The sequence below is a fragment of the Gorilla gorilla genome, chromosome 7 (assembly GCF_029281585.2).
Source record: "Gorilla gorilla gorilla isolate KB3781 chromosome 7, NHGRI_mGorGor1-v2.1_pri, whole genome shotgun sequence".
NCBI lineage: Eukaryota > Metazoa > Chordata > Mammalia > Primates > Hominidae > Gorilla > Gorilla gorilla.
This window is the reverse complement of record NC_073231.2, coordinates 103,470,721-103,491,205: the sequence shown is the minus strand read 5'-3', so window position 1 is coordinate 103,491,205 and position 20,485 is coordinate 103,470,721. Positions and strand designations below refer to the sequence as shown.

General features: G+C 42.3%; 1 protein-coding gene across 6 annotated transcripts in view; it reads right to left on the bottom strand.

The window, feature by feature from the left end:
* Nucleotides 1–15,882, bottom strand: part of MTDH (metadherin) — an 80,129-nt gene extending 64,247 nt beyond the window's left edge. For 5 of the 6 annotated variants that reach the window (XM_031013678.3, XM_055348060.2, XM_055348061.2 and 2 more), the window contains exon 1: nt 14,981–15,881. In XM_031013678.3, coding sequence (XP_030869538.1) covers nt 14,981–15,361 — 381 coding nt within the window. In that variant the 5' untranslated portion in view covers nt 15,362–15,881. Of the gene's footprint in view, nt 1–14,980 lie in introns of all 6 variants that reach the window. The other variant, XM_004047337.5, reaches the window with a different exon arrangement.
* Nucleotides 15,883–20,485: the final 4,603 nt, after the last annotated feature.

Genomic DNA, 20,485 nt, shown 5'->3' with positions numbered 1-20,485 from the left:
ACTTTTTAAATAATAATTTCTGAGCCCCATCACCAGACTGAGAAGTTTGGAGAATGGGGCCTAGATATCTGTACTCTAACCGTCTTTCTGGATCCTACAACATCTTTTCACTTATGCATTCCCCTCAAATTCAACATGTTAATAAGTCAATATACTAGTTTCAATGGCTTTATTTTCAGTTCTTACAGAACACACTTTTACCAGCTACCTACTCATTATAGCAGAGCTATACTCAAGAAAACAACACAAAGTGTTCAAAGTTTCTATAATATGACTTAACATGCATTTGTTAACAATGATCAGGGATACAAAGTTGGAAAAGGAGACCATTTATATTCTCAAATTCAATTTGTAGGCTTTACAAAGATCTGTGGCAGAAAATCAAAACAAAAGCTGTCTTTTAGCTGGTTAAATTCCTAATTAACCCAAATATAATCTGCTGGGTCTGAAGCAACTTGCTAAAGTCAGACAGCTAATGCTAAAACCAGGTTTTCTTACTCTTGATTTGGTTTTCTTTCTTCTATGCTGTCTTGCCACTTCTAATGTTGCCTCTTCTAATCCCTCTTCTGTGTATTTATGCATATGGGGGAAGGAAGGAAGAGGGAGGTAGTATGTGGGTAAAGGTAAGAAACCTCAAAATGGAATGTGGACTTAGGGCCGTATCTACATCAGGAATACAAAACTTTGTTTAATTTTACTTTCTAATATCATCATTTTTTTTTGAGATGGAGTCTCGCTCTGTTGCCCAGGCTGGAGTGCAGTGGCACAATCTCAGCTCACTGCAAGCTCTGCCTCCTGGATTCAAGCGATTCTCCTGCCTCAGCCTCCCAAGTAGCTGGGACTACAGATGCCTGCCACCACGCCCAGCTAATTTTTTGTATTTTTAGTAGAGACGGGGTTTCACTGTGTTAGCCAGGATGGTCTTGATCTCCTGACCTCGTGATCCGCCCGCCTCAGCCTCCCAAAGTGCTGGGATTACAGGTGTGAGCCACCACACCCGGCCTCTAATATCATCATCTTATTCTTATATGCTACTTTTAGTTCATGCTATCTTCTCTGGCCAAACTTGCCTTTTCTGATTTTCTTGTGGCCACACTTTTCCATGTAAGACTTATACCAATTGAACAGTCTTGCAGCTTCAGTTCCACAGTCTCCTATCTCTTCAACTGGCAACTCACAAAACTTACATCTGCTAAACTTCATTTAATTAATCCCTTCAGGAAACTCTCCATCATAATCACTTATATACTGCCATATACCACCTTCATTTTACTCATTTACATGACACTGAGTCATTGGGATTTATTTACTAAATACTAGGAAGATTAGAAATTATTCGGTCAAAAACTGTCTTAAAAACTCACCAACAAGTTCAATGCCATTTATGTGAGACCAACTGCAAACAATATTGATGTAGCCTCCCAAATGAAATATGAAACATTCTTTTCTTTCAAACAACACAAAGTCTGAAAGTGACCAACTGCATTCCCACAGATTCAGGAACATTCAGTTCCCATTTCCATAGGCTCTGAAATGATCAGCAAGCCAAAGGTGCTCATACGCTCCTATCGGTGCCAATTTTAGTTCCTTCTTTGCAACATCAATCTACATAATAGCTCTAATCGCAGCTGTTCTCTCTGACCTGTGTAGATCTCCCAATTTTCCACTAAACTCTTAGAATTTATATAGCTTTCATCATCGCTGGGATTCCAGAAGTCATCAGCAACTTCCCACACATGCCTGATGCCATGAAACAATAAGCCTCCTATCCCAAAAGTAAAGTCAATATAATTCTTGGGTTGCTGGAAAAAAGAATACACTAAGGTGATTCTCCTTCATACAGCAGAGCCAATGTGTCCTTTCATTTTGCCAACAGCTGGTCGAGAAGGCCTTGCCCTGGAAAATCACTAATCATACTTAAATTAGCAAATCCCTAAATGGGAGCATATTATATAGATCTACTTACATGAATAGTAACTAATTACAAACCAAAACTTCAAATCCAATGTGTCTACCCTTGTGATTGTCAATATGGGTTTTACATAAAAGTGTTGTTGGTCAGGTGCAGTGGCTCACAGCTGTAATTCCAGCACTTTGGGAGGCCAAGGCAAGAGGATCAGCAAGAGCTCAGAAGTTCGAGACCAGCCCAAGTAACATAGACAGACCCTGTCACTACAAAAAATAATTAAAAAAAATAGCCGGGTGTGGTGGCATGCCCCTGCAGTCCCAGCTACTCGAGGGACTGAGATGGGAGGATCACTTCAGCCTGGGAGGTCAAGGCTGCAGTGAGCTGTGACTGCACCACTGCACTCTAGCCTGGGCAAAAAAGTGAGACCCTGTCTCAAGAAAAGAAAAAAAACACAAAAGAAAAAAAAGGAGTTTTCTCTGATCATGGAACTTTAATCTATATGGTGGCTTTCTACAGATTAGCAATTACATGGGCCTCTCATTGTACCCCAGTTTAAAATTCTCTCAAGAACTTTAAGGTCTTCCCCACCAGGGCCAATCAAAGTTATTTCATATATAGCTTACAATCTATGTTTTAAGTTAGACCAAAGATATCTTTCAAATTTGTTGAAAATCAACCAGTAACAGAAAAATGATAGAATCATTTTATTTTGATGGATAAACTCCTTGTAGACATCACCATGTTTACCTTATTGTTACAATTTTCTTCGACCCCCACACCTGGATCTTTCTTTTTTTAAAATGCATGCACAAAGGAACACTTTGTATGTATGTGCTGGCAGGGGTGGTAGTAAACCAGAATGAGGATATCTATATATCAAGGGAAAATGGAATGGAAGAGGGGGCCACATAGCAGACTAGTCAATCTTCAATTTATTAATTTCATACAATTCCATAACTTTTTTTTTTTTTTTTTGAGACACAGTCTTGCTCTGTCACCCAGGCTGGAGTGTAGTGGCATGACCTTGGCTCACTGCAGCCTCCACCTCCCAGGTTCAAGTGATTCCTGTGTCTCAGCATTAGACAAATGTCATCATGCCTGGCTAATTTTTGTATTTTTAGTAGAGAGCGGGTTCCGCTATGCTGCCCAGGCTGTTCTAGAACTCCTGGCCTCAAGTGACCCGCCTGCCTCAGCCTCCCAAAGTGCTGGGATTACAGGTGTGAGCCACCGCACCTGGCCTCAATTCCTGGTACTCAAGTACCAGGCATCAGGCTAAGGACTGTAGGAACAAGGACATATGAATGGAGATCCTGCCTCAAGGAGTTTTAAAGTTCAGAATAAGAAGTATGCTTAATAGGCCAGGCACGGTGGCTCACGCCTGTAATCCCAGCACTTTGGGAGGCTGAGGCAGGCAGATCATGAGGTCAAGAGATCTAGACCATCCTGGCCAACATGGTGAAACCCCGTCTCTACTAAAAATATAAAAATTAGCCGGGTGTGGTGGCAAGCACCCGTAGTCCCAGACTCGGGAGGCTGAGGCAGGAGAACCACTTGAACCTGGGATGTGGAGGTTGCAGTGAGCCGAGATCGCACCACTGCACCCCAGCCTGGGGACAGAGCAAGTCTCTGTCTCAAAAAAAAAAAAAAAAAAAAAAAAAAGTATGCTTAATAACAGATGTCATTTGAGCACTCTTCACTTGTTAAAACTGATTCCAACTTGCAAAAGAACCTGTATCTGAGGTAAGCATATATAAGGTTTAACACTGACTTCTAAAATGAAATCACATAGAACCCTACTTTCACTTAGTTACGTAAACTGTATTTCTAGCCACAACATGTAAAGATCATGACTCAAATGACCTAGAAACTTCTTAGGTTTAGAAACTAGAAGGGCAGTTTACCAACTTCCCCCAAAAAATGGAATATGAGAAGACTATGGTCTTTGGAGTTTGACAAACCTGGGATTAAGGCTTAACTTCTATATTTAATCACTGTGATTTTAAGCATTTTCCTTGACTTAACCCTTGATTTCATCATTTGTAAATATGAGAAAAATATATATTTTGTCTTACACATTTACATTTGAATTACACCAAGTGACAGAGCATGTGAAAGCATACCTGCTCCAGAAACAGTTTTTCCCTTCTTTTTAAAATTTTTCTTAAATTTTTGGTAGAGATGAGGTCTATGTTGCCCAGGCTGGTCTTGAACTCCTGGGCTCAAGTGATCCTCCCTCTTTGGCCTCCCAAAGTGCTAGGATTACAGGTATAAGCCACTGCACCTGGCCCATCTACCCTTTTCTCTCCAAAGCTATGATGGCCTATGCCCTTTATTCCCACGTTCAAGCATTTGGGCCATTTTTTTATATTAACAAGCTCAGATGAATGTTAAGTCCTGGTGGTCAAAAGCGCCTGGACAGTCATCCATCAGGTCCAATGCTCCAGATGCAAATTCTTTTGGAAAGTTAATGGATTAAAAATAATAAGCAAATATATCCTCTCAGAGGCTTAAAATAGTCCAGGCTTGCACTAGAGGCAGCATTGTAATGCTATCTTTCTTTTTAAAAAACTGCTGTTTTCCAAGAAAATTACATAATAGTCACTCAGTAGAGTGCTATGCAGAACTCTTAACACCTTGAAACAAAGATAAGGCTCAATGCCTGCACTCAAGAAGCTTAGAACCTAGTAAAGGAAGACAGGTATACAATAACATATAGTAAAGTACAAAACAAAAGGTATACTCTCCCTCACACTCTCAAGAGTACAGGTTTTGAAAGCAGGCTGGGAGACCAGGATTGAGATCCCAAATGTGTTTCACCCTGGACAAACACCGGAATTTCATTTTTATTTTTTTCTTTTGAGACAGGGTCTGGCTCTGTTGCCCAGGCTGGAGTGCAGTGGTGTGTGATCTCGGCTCGACTCACTGCAACCTCCGCCTCCCAGGCTCAAGCCATCTTCCCACCTCAGCCTCCCAAGTAGCTGGGACTACAGGCGCACACCACCATGCCTAGTTAATTTTTTGTAGAGACAGGGTTTTGCCATGTTGCCCAGGCTAGTGTCAAACTCCTGAGCTCAAGCAATCCACCTGCCTTGGCCTCCTAAAATGCTGAGATTACAGGTGTGAGCAACTGTGCCTGGCCAGAATCTCAATTTTATTGGCTAAAAGTGATACTGAGCATACAGGAGGCATAGTGTACATATATATATATATAATCCTCATCATAAAAAAGATAAAAGGCAAGAGAGCATTAAGACAAATACCTAATGCATGTGGGGCTTAAAACCTAGATGACAGGTTGATGGGTGCAGCAAATCACCATGGGACATGTATACCTATGTAACAAACCTGCACATTCCGCACATGTATCCCAGAACTTAAAGTATAATTTAAAAAAAAGAAAAAAGATAAAGGCAAGAAATTAGGAAATTCAGAAGAGGCATCATTGTAGTTGATAAGTTAGACTATAAGATAGTCTTAACAATAATAATTTCCAAGTACTTGCTAGACACATTACATGCATTATCTCATTTAATGGACAAGACCTAGTTTTGGTAAGTTTGTTTTAGTTCTGAAACGTTCTTACACAAATTCAAGATGGAACAATTTCTTGTCAGTTTGTTTGAAAGTAAAAACATTTTCCCCTGCCAAATGCTATGCACGCAGCAACTACATAAACTAAACATACAGATAAACCATAGCTTTAGACACAGTTCAACCCCAATTTCAAACTCTTAATAACTGAGAGAACAATCTTACAAATATAACCTATGGTTCAAATTTGCAAAATCTCACTATATACTGAGATATTTCCTTTAGTGGTAAAGATCCCTGTGCTTTCTAAACAGCCAAAAATTCAACTCAGGATTCCAAACTGTCTCCTTGTTGACTACAGCAGGGATGCTCAGGGTTACCTTTATGAGATGGGGAGATGGTAATAACTGTCACATGGCCAAGATATGCCAAAGATGATTTCTGAAAAACTAAATACAAGCATTGGTTTTCAATATTTTACATCTGATGGGTATGATAAGGACTACAAATGATACAGCAAATACACATCTGTATAATTCTTTCTTAGACAGAAGAAAAATGTCTAAGACATTCTGACGGATGCCTTCTGGGAAGCCTGGCATTCCATGGAACAGTCTGAAAACTACTAGCATAGCTGGAGAGAAAAAAAAGTGCATTTTAAAACTGATCAAATAACACCAATTCCTCACTTATATCTCTGAATTTTGCTTGAATAATAATTTAAAAATACTCTCAAGGCTTTTACAGCCTTGAGAAATAGTACACTAACCAATAATGCCAAAGCACAACAAAAATGAATGTTCATAGGGTTTATTGTTGTTCTTGGTATCTAAGATGGGTACAACTACTAAAGGTCTTTTCTGTCAGAACTGTTAAAGGTCTTTTACGTTAGGCCTCCGGCAGAATGAAAAGAAAAGATGAAAAAATCCTGTCACATAACCAAACAAATGGAGCCAAAATTCTGGAGCTTTTGTAAGGTCATTATAATTTTCAGCAGAAACTTCTGACTCGAAATTTTAAAAGCAATAAAGCCCTAACTCACTGGGAAAACTGAATTTGTTCTCTGAATGCAATTTAATGTCCTGGAACATGCCATCGAAACCAGAGAGGTAGAGTGGAAATAACAAAGTTCTTAGACTAGAAATTAGGATATTGTTTTGCCTTTTAAACTCCTTTGCCCTATGACCTTGAATAAGTCAGTTAATTTTTCTGAATCTCAAGATTTCTCTTCTGTAAAATCATGAATATTTGTTTTACTTATAATTTGGATTTTTTTGAGCAAATGATTATTCTTTTTTTTTTTCTTTTTTTGAGACAGAGTCTTGCTCTGTCGCCAGGCTAAGAGTACAGTGGTGCGATCTCGGCTCACTGCAACCTCCGCCTCCCGGGTTCAAGCGATTCCCCTGTCTCAGCCTCCTGAGTAGCTGGGACTATAGGTGCACGCCACCATGCCTGGCTGATTTTTGTATTTTTAGTAGAGATGGGGTTTCACCATGTGGGCCAGGATGGTCTCAATCTCCTGACCTGGTGATCCGCCCGAAGTACTGGGATTACAGGTCTGAACCACCGAGCCTGGCTGATTATTCCCTTAAGAATTAAAACTGACAAAGAGTGACTTAAAGGTAAAAAGAAAACTCTATAGGTGGCAAGTGATATAACTTTTTTAATATTACCAGCAAAACTATTACCTAAGAATAAAAAAACACAATTCTATTGGGAATATATTAAGAGAGAAATTTATTTAACTCAATAACAGATTATCCAATTAACTGTGAGATGTTATTTTAGTCACTTTGTTCAGCTTTTAGTTCAACAAATAATTACCAAAGGCACTTATACGCCAGGCAGTTTGCCACCGGTTTACAATCTGGGGAGGGAGAGAACCCAAAAAAGTAAATGGGTAAGTAAACAAATAATGTACAAACTGTAATAACCACTATGAAGGAAACATCTAAGGGGTTGAGACAGAAAATAGAAAGGGATGTCTATTTCAAATAGGGTGATCAGGAAAGGATTTTCGGGGAAGGTGACTTTTAAGGTGAAAACTAAAGGCTGAGGAGAATAGTGGGGGAAAGATTGTTCCAAAAGTGTTAACAATAGCTCATGTAAAGGCGCTGGGTTGTGAAAGAGTTTGAAGAACTGAACAGCAAATGAAAGGAAACTCACACAAATTCAGCTTAGAATGAAAAGCAGGTGCTGGGCCATACGGGCCATGGAAAGAGATTTAGATTTTAAATGCAAAAGCTACTAAGTGTTGGTTTTAGGCAGCATAGTGATTTGCTTTGAAAAAACTCATTACTAGTGCATTGAGAAAGGACTGGATGCAGTAAAAGGAAGGCTACTGCTGCAGGTTAGGGGAGCTAAGGTGACACTAGAAAAAGTAGTCAGATTGAATATATATTTTGGAGATAAAATTGATGGTACTTTGCTGATGGGTTAGATATAAGGTGAGGAAGATATGAAGAGGTGAGAAAAAGATTAGAATCAAGGATGATTCTTCTATTTTTGGCTTGAATAACTGAATGGATGGTAGAGTAATTTACCACTTACAGAAATAGAGAAGACTGGGAGAAGGCAAGAAATAATAGGTTCTGTTTTGGAGATGTTAAAAGTTTGAGATAATTTTTAAAAAGTTTGAGATACGTATCAGACTCCCAATCAGAGAAATCAAGCATACATGTAGACATGAGGTTCTGGAGATGACAGAACAGTTTAGATACAGATAGGGACTAATATACAGTTGTTCCCCATTATTAATGGATTCTGTATTGGTGAATTTACCTTTTCACTAAAATTTATTTGTTACTCCAAAATCAATACTTGAGGTACTTTCACGGTCATTTCTGGACATGCACATGCACAGAGCTGCAAAGTCACTCTGCAGGCACATTCCCAGCTGAGGTCAAGACTCCACCTTCTTATTTCAGCTCTCATCACCGTAAATAAGTATCCTTTCTGAGGACTATTTAGTGTCACATATTTTGCATTTTTTTGGTGCTTTTTGTTAGTGATTTTGCTGTTTATAATGGTCCCCAACTGTAGTGCTGAAGTGCTGCTGAGCATTCCTAAGCATAAGAAGGCTGTGATATACCTTACAAAGAAAATAATGCATTAGATAAGCTTTGTTCAGGCATGAATTCTAGTGCTATTGGCCGTGAGTTCAATGATATGAATCAATTAAATTAAATGTCTTTAAACAGAAACACTCATAAAACAAGACCATGTATTGTATATGGTATTGGTGAAAATATTGTGACCAGAGGCTTGGACCTAACTTTGCACTTTCCCTAGGAGCACTAGTTTAGTACTTGCTAATTCAGTGGGAACATTATAGAACTTCTGCAGATAAAGAAAATCAACTATGCTGACCTGTTCCAGTACTATTTATAACATACCTTTTATGTGTGTGACCACTAGTAATGCGTTTTGTGCTCCTAATATGGATAATGGGCAGACACTCAGATACTTGCTGAATGACTATTAGAACCAAATGAAATGGTGATATTAGACCATTCTAATCTAAACAATATGGCATAGCCAGGTGTGGTGGTGTGTGCCTGTGGTCCCAGGTACTCGGGGGCTGAGGTGGGAGGATCGCTTGAGCCTGAGACGAGGAGGTTGCAGAGAGCCAAGATCACACCACTGCACTCCAGCGTGGGTGACAGAGTGAGACCCCAGCTCAAAAAATAAATAAATAAAAAATTCTTAAAAAGGCAATTCCATAGTTTCCACTAAACATGAAACATTATGCTAGGTGTTACAATATATAACTCTAGCTGAGGAGCCAGGGAAGGCTTTACAGTTGAAGCAGCACTGCAGCTGGGCCTTGAAGGACAGGTGGAAATTGGTAGAGAGAGGCTGGGCACAGTGACTAACGCTTGTAATTCCAGCACTTTGGGAGGCCTAGGCAGGTGGAGTACTTGAGCTCAGCAGTTCAAGACCAGTCTAGGCAACATAGCAAAACGCCATCTCTACAAAAAATTCAAAAATTAGCTGGGCATGGTGGTGTGCGTCTGTAGTCCCACCTACTCAAGAGGCTGAGGTGGGAGAGTCGCTTGAGCCTGGGAGGTTGAGGTTGCAGTGAGCCAAGATTACGCCACTGCACTCCAGCCTGGTTGACACAGCCAGACCCTGTTTCGAAAAGAAATTTAAAAATAAAAATAAGAAAAGAAACTGGCCGGGCCTGGTGGCTCATGCCTGTAATCCCAGCACTTTGGGAGGCTGAGGCAGGCGGATCACGAGGTCAGGAAATCGAGACCATCCTGGCTAACACGATGAAACCCCATCTCCACTAAAAATACAAAAAATTAGCCGGGCATGGTGGTGGGCGCCTGTAGTCCCAGCTACTCAGGAGGCTGAGGCAGGAGAATGTGTGTGAACCCAGGAGGTGGAGTTTTCAGTGAGCTGAGATCGCACCACTGCACTCCAGCCTGGGCGACAGAGTGACACTCCGTTTCAAAAAGAAAAGAAAAATTGGTAGAGAGATAGAAAGAAGGGTCTTTTAATAGATAAAAATAATGGCCGGGGGCAGTGGCTCATGCCTGTAATCCCAGCACTTTGGGAGGCTGAGGCAGGTGGATTGCCTGAGCTCAGGAGTTTGAGACCATGCGTGGGCAACATGGTGAAACTCCATCTCTACAAAAAATACAAAAATAACCAGGTGTGGTATCGTGCACCTGTAATCCCAGCCACTCGAGGGGCTGAGGTGGGAGGAATGCTTGAGTCTGGGAAGTGGAAGCTGCAGTGAGCTGTGTTCACACCACTGCACTCCAGCCTGGGACAAAGTGAGACTCTGGTCTCCAAAAACAACAACAACAAAAAAAATGAAAATAATCATAAAGAGACACAGAAATCTAGCTAAGCAGAATTATTTCTTGTCTTAGGAGTAATGGTGAGAGACAAGCCTAAGGTAGGGTTAGATCATGAAGAGACTCGAGTGCCATGTCATGAATTTTGCATTTTATTCAACAGGTGATGGGGAAACTACTGAAACGATGTGAACATCAAAGTCACATGATCAGGGTTGGGCTTCAAAAGACTCTACTCACACGAGTGGGTAGAAAAGATTGGCAAAAAAGAAACTGGAAGCAGGAAAACTAGTTAGGATGATGTTAGAACAGTCTAAACAAAAGGTAATAAAGTCCTAAAGTAGGGCAGTGGCAGTGAAACTGGAACAGAAGTAATGACTACAAAAGACACTGAATACTATTAGAATACAGTCATACACTGCTTAATGAGAATACATTCTGAGAAATGCGTCTTTGTGCAAACACCACACAGTATACTGACACAAACCTAAGCTACAAACCTGTACAGCATGTTGCTGTACTGAATACTGTGGCAACTGTAACACAATGGTAAGTGTTTGTGTATCTAAGCATAGAAAAGGTATAGTAAAAATACAATATCATAATCTTATGGGGTCATTATATAGGCAGTGCTTCACCTCACAAAATTACAGCCAGATGAGGCAAACAGCCACTTTCCACTTAAAGAGAAAAAGGGGGCTCACATAGGTATTTACCAGGTATGAATAATAGGAGTAAGCTGTATAAATACTTTTGTTGGACATCTTACTATATTATGCATTCAACAATTATTTTTGAGTACCAAGCACTGTGCAAGGCTATCTGGTAGCAAACAAAAGGAAACACTATTATTTTATTCATTGAGCTTAGAGATATGGCAATTACACTATAGCAAATCTTTATAAACATTCCTACACTAATATGCAAATACCTTGTCCACTAAAATAAATTTTTGAGCTGGGTGAGGTTGCTCATGCCTGTAATCCCAACATTTTGGGAGGCCAAGGCGGGAGGATGGCTTGAGGCCAGGAGTTTGAGGCTGCAGTGAGCTATGAGCTATAACCGCCACTGCACTCCAGCATGGGCAATAGAGCAAGACTGTCTCAAAAAAAAAAAGACAATTTTCTTTGATATTAATCCTGATTATGTGCTTCCAGTTGAAATTCAAAGCCAATTGTTACAGACCAGTTTTCACAGACTTCACTTCAATCTAAGTCATTACTCAGATTAAAAATCAAGTGAAAAAATACTTGAGTGCCCATTTAATACAGATTTTGAGGTAGATGTCATGAAAAATACATATAAGATAATGATTTCCAAAAATGCCAGGAACAGGGGTGGGGGGGAAAAGAAAAAATGCCAAGAACTGAGCCCAGTAAGAAGTGGCCCCCCTCACTTTTAATTAGGGAACAAACTGTAATTCATACTCTAAAAGATCTATGGCATGGTTTTATTAGGGGATAAAAAACAAATTGATAAAATAATTTCAGAAATTGCTTATAAACAGGTTGAGGTAAATACAGATTTAGCCACTATTTACTCTACAAATGAAAAATTTGAAAACAGGAGTCGCAAAATTTGGAGTGATTTAAGAGAAAGCTAAAAATAATGGAACGAAAAGATCAGAGATCAGGAATCTACAAGCTTTTTTTTTTTTTTTTTCTTTTAGAAGACAGAGTCTTGCTGTGTTGCCCAGGCTGGAGTGCAGTCACCTGATCATAGCTCATCACAGCGTCAAACTCCTAGGCTCAAGTGATCCTCCCAACAGTGCCTCCCAAAGTGCTGGGATTACAGGCATAAGCCACTGTGCCTGGCCCAAGCATTTCCACAAGCATTCAAAGTGACTCATTGCAAGTAGCCAGGGATAACACTTTGAAGAATCCTGCAGTGTTTTAACTCAACTAAGATTTTCAATTTGTAAACAAGATACACTGAACAGAGCAAGGTGAAATGCCTTACTCAAGTTTAGAGTTTCCCATTCCTGCCAGGCTGACAGAGTTGTCTTCTTTCAATCCTGGGCCTTTGTTGTTTCTCAGGCCTCTCACATTATCTTGCTCTTACTGCCCTCCCTTCCCCCCCTTTTTTAGACAGGGCCTCGAATTGGCTCACTGCAGCCTCCACCTCCCGGCTCAAGCAATCCTCCAACCTCAGCCTCCAGAATAGCTGGGACTACGGGTGCACACCACCACACTGAGCTAATTTTTAAAATTTTTTGTAGAGGTGAGGTCTCACTATATTGCCCAGGTCGTTCTCGAATTCCTGGGGACTCCTACCCACTTTCAAAGTCAGCTTCTGTGACAAGGCCTTTCATGCCCACCTGGGTCCACATCCAGTGGTATCATTAATTTTTTAAGTATATCTTTTTCCACGACTGAAACAAAAAGCTCCCTGGGGAGAAACTGAGCTTTTACCTTTGTATCCCTGTCACAGAGAGATATGCCCATATTGTATGCCTTTTCACTGCCTTCAATTTGTAAGCAGTATCTTGCTTTTCTTCAATACTTAGCACAGTTAAAGGTATCTAATGAGTACCAAACAGCAGCTTGTACTTCTTTGCCCTGTAAAGCTGCCGTTTTTCTAACTGTGGGTCATGCCTCACAGTCAAATGTGAAATGAATTTAGTGGGTCATGAACATTAAAGAAAAACAGAACAGTTTTTATGTGTGTAATGTAATGTAAAATGTATTTCTTATTGTGGGTTGCAGTCAGAAAAGCTTGAAAGTCACAATTTTGTAAATGTTGGTTAAACTTCTCGAATACATCTTCAATATTTGGTAGATAAGGATACTTCCTCACCCAATTAACATTCAGCCATACAGTCTTCCCATTCTCCACTCCTCAAAGCTAAAGCTAGGTTTACTTATTTACTCCCCACTTCCTTAACTCGAATGAAAATGAGGAGGTAAGTCTTTTAAGTCTACTGAGCATTTTTCACAGTAATGTATAAGCATTCGCCGGAATCTGTATTCCTTCAGATGAGTCATTTGAGTGTTATAACGCATTTCGGATGGGTTCTTGGAGAACCTGTCTCTCTCAACTCAAGTTTATCTGAAATTTCTAGATGTCCCAAATAGGGCTTTGAAATTTTCACAATGTGCTTCATCCACATGGGTTTGTGCCGAATGTGTTTCTTTCAAGATCACCTTCCTTCCTTACCTTGGAGCAAGGTTCTCTATTTTCACCATAACATTACTTTGATAATTGGTAATTCTTGATAGTCTCCACAAATTTTTAAATTATTTATGTTCCAAATCAGTTCTATTTTCTCCTCTCCTAACTTATGGTAGTATTCACATTGACAAAGTTGTGCCTTTTCCAGGTTTCATATGTATCTTGCATCTCTTAATCAGCAGGCAAAACGTGAAGGCCTATCCAGGCCTCATAATGCACTAACTGTGACCTGTCACATCTCTAATCTAGAGATTAGAGTTTGTTACCAACAAAACTCTTGTTAGTTGGAACTCAAACCCCATTTCCTCCAACAACTTTCCTAAAGCCCTCCAATGAAATGTCTCCTACCCTCCAAACCTCATTAACACTCAGTTAAAACCTCTTTAACACCTATCAGTCTATGCAAAATTCTAATTATTTATGAATCTGTCTCCTACACTACTCTCCAACACTGACTCTACGTGTATACCTTGCACTGCCCTCCAAACACCAGAGTGCAAATTTCACATAGTAGGGCCTTCGTACTGGCTTACTGAATTGTACTGAAAAGGTGAAGAGCTTAATTCGGTGGATATAAAAATAGGTTAGGTGCTGTTTCTAACTCTGCATACCCTCCATAGTCCCAATTTGCTCAAATGTAAAATATTTTTAAAAATACATAAAACTATGAAAGATATAATGGGAGAACCATGGGAATGGCAATAAAGAATGTAAACGTAAAACATGAAGGCCTAAGACAGACGTGATGCCCTCTGCAACTTCCACACGTGGCCCAGTAAATCGGTGCCTGAATTCCTCTCTCGGCTTTCACCATTCTGCCCTGTCATCTCCCTTTACTCTATTTCACAAATCCACCACGCCACAGAGTGTGCAATAGACTCGTTCGTTGAACTCGCCTTAGCTCTTTCTCACAGGACCATACACCTCAAAGCGTATTAGGTAACCGACCCCCTCTTGCCTTGCTCCCGTTCCGGCCTCTGTTGGCCACATTTGCCAGAACAAGAATGGGCAACCATTTCCCTTTAACAGTCCCAACTAAAATGGAAGCGCGTCTAGACCTGGACACCTTTAATCCTGTGTAAGCCCCAGAATTTCTAGGTCACCGCACTTCCTCCACTGGCTACTGTCTCAATATGACTTGAGATAGACATCTGTCTTCCGAGCGCAGTCTTTCCACAACTTCCTACCACCACCTTAAGGTCCCATTACGCTCCACATGCAGCCTACTCTGCAGGCCTCAAGGAAGGATGCTGTGCTTATCCTAGCGGTGAAGGTTCCTAAAGATGGCTTGACCTCTGGGCGCCTTTCTGAACGGACCCCCAGACCTCCTAACTTCCTTCCTCGAAACTGGGCTTCCCCACTCGTCCTATACTTCCTGAGTTTCCCCCATTCCCCAAATAACATGACCACCTATCACCTCCTCCTCCACTTGGGAGTGCTGCCTCTCGGCTTTCGACTAAGCACTCTTTTCCTTCCCGGCTGGGGCGCGGCCTCCCCCAAGCTCGAGGGTCTCCACGCCCGCCCTTCGCCCGTTCTCTACTGCCGCTCATCCCATACTCACTTTGGGCTTCTCGGACAGTTTCTTGCGGTTCTTCTTCTTCTGTTCCTCGCTCCGGAGATTCTTCAGCAAGGCCAGGTCGTCGGGGGCCGCGGCCGGCACGGCCGCCGCCTCCTCCCGCTTGCGGGGCGGGCTCCTCCGCTTTTTGCGGGCGCCGGCGCAAGCCGCGGCCCAGCCGTAGCCCAGCAGAAACAGCAGCAGCAGCCCGAGCGCGCCAGTGCCCACCAGGATCACCCAGCCGGGGTACCGTTTCGGCTCCAGCCCCAGGTCGAGGCCCAGCTCGGTGCGCAGAAAGCCTAGGCCGACCGAGAGCATTTCCCGCAGCCGGGCCGAGCCCTCCTCGGCCTGCTGGGCCAGCTCGTCCTGCCAGCTCCGTGCAGCCATCTTCCCTCCCGTCAGAGGGACTCGCAGGATGACGCCGGGGCGCGGAGACGCAGTGGAATAGTCGAGGGAAGCGAGGAAGGGCCGGGCCGGGTAACCTCAGGCCGAGCGCATCGCGGCCGTCCCTCGCGCCGGAGCCAGGGATCGGCCGCTGCCACCGCGGGGAGGGCGGAGGGGTCTCCCAGGTTCCCCGCTGTCAGCCTCACTCCGCCGCCGCCAGGAGACCCGGGAGGCGGGAGGGAGTGCCTCCAGTGGCGGCCGCTAAGCGGCGTCTCGGCGCCAGCGCCAGGCCCCGCTGTCCTCCCTCGGCGGAACAATGGCGGCTTCGGCCGCGATCCACGCCGCGCGCGGGGACGACCGTGGGTCACGTGGGCGCTAGTGGGCGGGGCGTGGGCGTCACGTGGGGGCGGGCGGGGTCGGGTGGGGCAAAGGCGTGGCAGGGAAGGTTGGCGGTGGTCGGTTCGGGCCTGGTTAAGACGCGGCGTTGGGGACCCGTGACTGTAGACCAGAAGCTGGGAGGGGTTAATTGGCGGACGCCTCCGCGGGGTGGCTGGTGGCGCTGAGTTAGGAGACGTGGCGCAACGAATGAGTACAGGGGAGGGGCTCCGTGCAAGGCGGGGGCGGGCGGGGGGCGGGTAGGGCTGCAGCGCTAGGAACCGGGTCACCGGGTCTAGGTCAAAGTCGCCCTGGCAGGTATAGGGCTCTTCATGCCTTTTTCTGGAGTGTTATTGAGGTGGAATCGCTTTTTCTCCCTGGTGGGGCCAGTTGGATCCTTCCAGAATGAGCTCAACGGAGTCTGACGCCGAACACTGTTCTTCCGGGACCTAGGTTTAATTCACAAATTGGGTATTTCTCTCCAGGGTGTTTCTCTCCAGGGCAACTAATACACTGCGTGCCTACCAGTTGCCAGCCTGGCGAGGGCACGTTTGCGTCGTTTGGCTCATTCACTCTTGCTCTCTGTTGTTAGTCCCCAGAATTCAAAAGTTGGAAAGCCCGTGGGCGGCACTATTCTTTTCCTACTAATTTGTAGCTTTAATAACACATAAGGGGAAGCACATTAGATTGTATTTACTTACGGAGGGAGCTTTCTCGTTGCGTTTTATTTTAAGCTTTTCTGCAACACTGCAAAAGGGGTTTGCAAAAATTCCATTTTTATATGCTATGTTGACCATCTCTGGGATGCAGCTATAGAAGGAAACGAACTGCCTTTTCAGATTTTTTTTTTTTTTTTTTTTTTTTTTTTTTTTGAGACGAGTCTCGCTCTGTCGCCCGGGCTGGAGTGCAGTGGCACTATCTCCGCTCACTGCAAGGTCCGCCTCCCGGGTTCAAGCCATTCTCCTGCCTCAGCCTCCCGAGTAGCTGGGACTATAGGCACCCACCACCAAGCCCGGCTAATTTTTTGTATTTTTAGTAGAGACGGGGTTTCACCGTGTTAGCCAGGATGGTCTTGATCTCCTGACCTCGTGATCCGCCCGCCTCAGCCTCCCAAAGTGCTGGGATTACAGGCGTGAGCCACCACGCCAGGCCTTCAGGTTTTAATTATAAGGGAAATGCTTGAAGGCTGCCTTAGGGTTTTAAGATTATATTTTGCTATAAGGAAACTGTATTTTATCGGTGAATGATCATTAGCGTGTAAGCAACTGTCTTAAGTGAACTAAATACAGGCTTTCTCAAGGAATACAGCAGGGGTAATATTAATAACCACCAAATACTAAAAATGTATTTTGACCTATTTTGCAACAGTGTCGTAATGCATATTGTGATTCATGTGTGGAAGGGAGTTTTGTAAATAATAAATAATAAAAGTATACTACTCTTGCCAAGACTTATGATTAAAGACTAAATTAGGAGGCCAAAAACTTAGAAAATGTTATTGGGATCTGCTTTAACTCAAAGTTTCCAAATTCCATTTATATTTGTGAAATAAGATTTCTACACGTGTTTTGGTTCTAGAAATGTGAAGGGTCATGATTTTCCTAAGAAGTTCCACTGACTATTCTGACCATTCTAGATAAACATCTGTGAATTTTTTATTTTTTATTTTTTATTTTTTGAGGTGGAGTCTCGCTCTGTTGCCCGGGCTGTAGTCGCCCTGACTTCGTGATCCGCGTGCATGGGCCTCCCAAAGTGCTGGGATTACAGGCGTGAGCCACCGCTCCCGGCCCACCTGTGAATTTTCAAATTAAACTATTACAATAATGGCTGGTGCGGTGGCTCACGCCTGTAATCCCAGCTACTCAGGTGGCTGAGGCATGAAAATAACTTGAACCCAGAAGGTGGAGGCTGCAGTGAGCTGAGATCGTGCCACTGCACTCCAGCCTGGGTGTCAGAAGGAGATTCTGTCTCAAAACAAAACAAAAAAACCTTCAAATTGAAGTGGTGCCGTATGTAAAGAAGTTAAAATCAAGTCTGGCCTAAAGTGGGAATTCTAATTTCTTGTAAATGACAAAGTTAAGCTGTTGTGTATGAAACCGTTTACCTGCAGCTCTGCACCTGGTTGGAAATAAGGACTGCTTTTTCTGGGAGTGACCCATACAGTGGAATACGACCCAGAAATAAAAAGGAATGAACTATGAATACATGTAACAACATGGATTATGCTGAGTGAAAGAAGCCAGATAAAAAAGAGTACATGGTGTATGATTCCATTTACATAAAACTTGAAAATGCAAACTAGTCTATAGTGACAAAGCAAATCAGTGATTCCTTGGGGATGGGGGTGGAGGGTGGTGGGAGGAAGGAGAAATGGGAGAGAGGGAGGGATTACCAAGGGGTACCAGGAAACCCATGGGTGTGATGGATATGTGCATTATTTTGATTGTGGTAATGGTTTTATGGGTATATATTTCAAAATTTATCAAATTATATAAAGTATTGTTTAATTCGTATCTGTCATACTTGAATAAAGCAGTTCAAAAAAAGATTTTAAAAAGTCATATATAGTTAGAGTGAAGATCTAGCATCTGATAGCACAACAGTGTCTATAGTCAACAATTTATTGTACATTTAAAAATAAAAATATAATTGGGTTGTAACACAAAGGATAAATGCTGAAGTGATGGATACTCCATTTACCTTTATGTGTCTATTATGAATTGTATGCCTGTATCAAAATGTCTCATGTACCCTATAATATATACTTCTACTATGTACCCCAAAAAATTTAAAAATAAAATGACTCATAGGACTCAGATCCTACAAGAGTGAGATGTTCCATTTTCAATGATGAGATTTCAAAGTTTTTGCCAAACTATGATTTTAAAGAACAAGGTTTCTCAACACTATATCCTTGATGTTCATTAACAAAAACTTTTTTTTTTTTTTTGAAATGGAGTTTCACTGTTTTTGCCTAGGCTGGAGTGCAATGGCATGATCTTGGCTCACTGCAACCTCTGCCTCCCAGGTTTGAGCGATTCTCCTGCCTCAGCCTCCCGAGTAACTGGGATTACAGGTGCCCACCACCACGCCCAGCTAATTTTTTGTATTTTTAGTAGAGACGGGATTTCACCATGGCCAGGCTGGTCTTGAACTTCTGACCTCAGGTGATCCGCCTGCCTGGGCCTCCCAGAGTGCTGGGATTATAGGCGTGAGCCACTGCGCCTGGCCACAAAAACATTTTTTAATGAGTTTGCACAATATTCACCTAAAGTATCACTTATAATGGCAAGATATTGTCTGTCTCTGATTTAACATACTTTATTGTATAGTTAGATTATTGACAGGATTTTTTTTTTTGCCATTAAATGCAGTTCTGTCATGAATATGTTTGTAACTAAATCTTTGTGAATATCCATGATTACCTCCTGAGATGGAGTAGTGGTGCTGTGCTATAATTGCCTGAGCCATAGCTCACAATTTGTGAATTAAATACTATCAGTTTGAAAATGTTTGGGGACATGAAGTGCTACTTAATGCCCTTCATTTTATAGATGAGGAAAAGTGAGCTTCAAAGGGTCGAGTGTTATGCCCTAGAGTCTGAGTGACAGAGCCCAAACAGGAACTCAGACCTCCCACTGCACTTGACACTTGATCACTCCTCTTTTTCAGTACACTGTGCAGTCAGTTATTGGGATTAGTGTGCATATTAGTTTGCTGGGGCTGCCATCACAAAATACCACATACTGGGTGATTTAAACAACAGAAGTTTTTTTTCCTCACAGTTCTGGAGCTGGTAGTCCAAGCTACGTGGCAGCCTGGTTGGGTTCTGGTGAGAGCCCTCTTCCTGGTTGCAGAAACAGCTTATGTGATGGCTGGTGAAAGAAAAATGATGGCTTGGGTCTTCACAATGTAGATTCTTGCCATTGTAAACTACCAGGTCACAGAGTTACACACCTAGGAGAATGATTTTATGGTAAAGCAGGGAACTATAGTTGAGTGTGCCAAGAATTTTAAGACACAGTCCGGAAAGGGTTATTCTCAGAATAAAGGAAGAATTAGTAAATAACTAAACTGCCTGCAGAAGTATGCTCAGAATCCTAAGCTAGTTTGTAAATGTGTTGCTGCAAGGGCCAAGATGTTTCCTTTAGGAGATCAGAAGATAAGCTAAGAATCTGTATGGAACTAAAAATTAGATTTTATCAATTGTACCACAAGGGAACATCAGGGTGGGGGCTGGGGGAAGCATGGAGGCTGTGAAAGTGATAACAAAAGTGAAAGTTATGGTATACTCATTCAGTAGAATGCATATGTGGTAAGAATATAAAACCGTGCATGGGAATAATGAACACCAAATTTGAGATAGTGATTATTTCTAGGAAGAGTGGGAGAGAAATGGGATAAGTGAAAAGTATACAAGGGAGCTACAAATATATAATGTTTTATCTCTTAAACTAGGTTAAGAGTTATGAATACACAGGTACTCCTTATCTCTACTTTTTGTATGCCTAAAATACTTTGTAATTAAATTTAAGTGACAAAAATTAAATGACAGCTGAGTGTGGTGGCTCAAGCCTGTAATCCCAGCACTTTGGGAGGCTTAGGCAGGCAGATTGCTTGAGCAGAGGAGTTCAAGACCAGCCTGGGCAACATGGCAAAACCCCGTCTCTATAAAAAGTAGAAAAATTAGCTGGGCATGGTGGTACACTCCTGTTGTCCCAGCTACTTGGAAGGCTGAGGTAGGAGGATCAC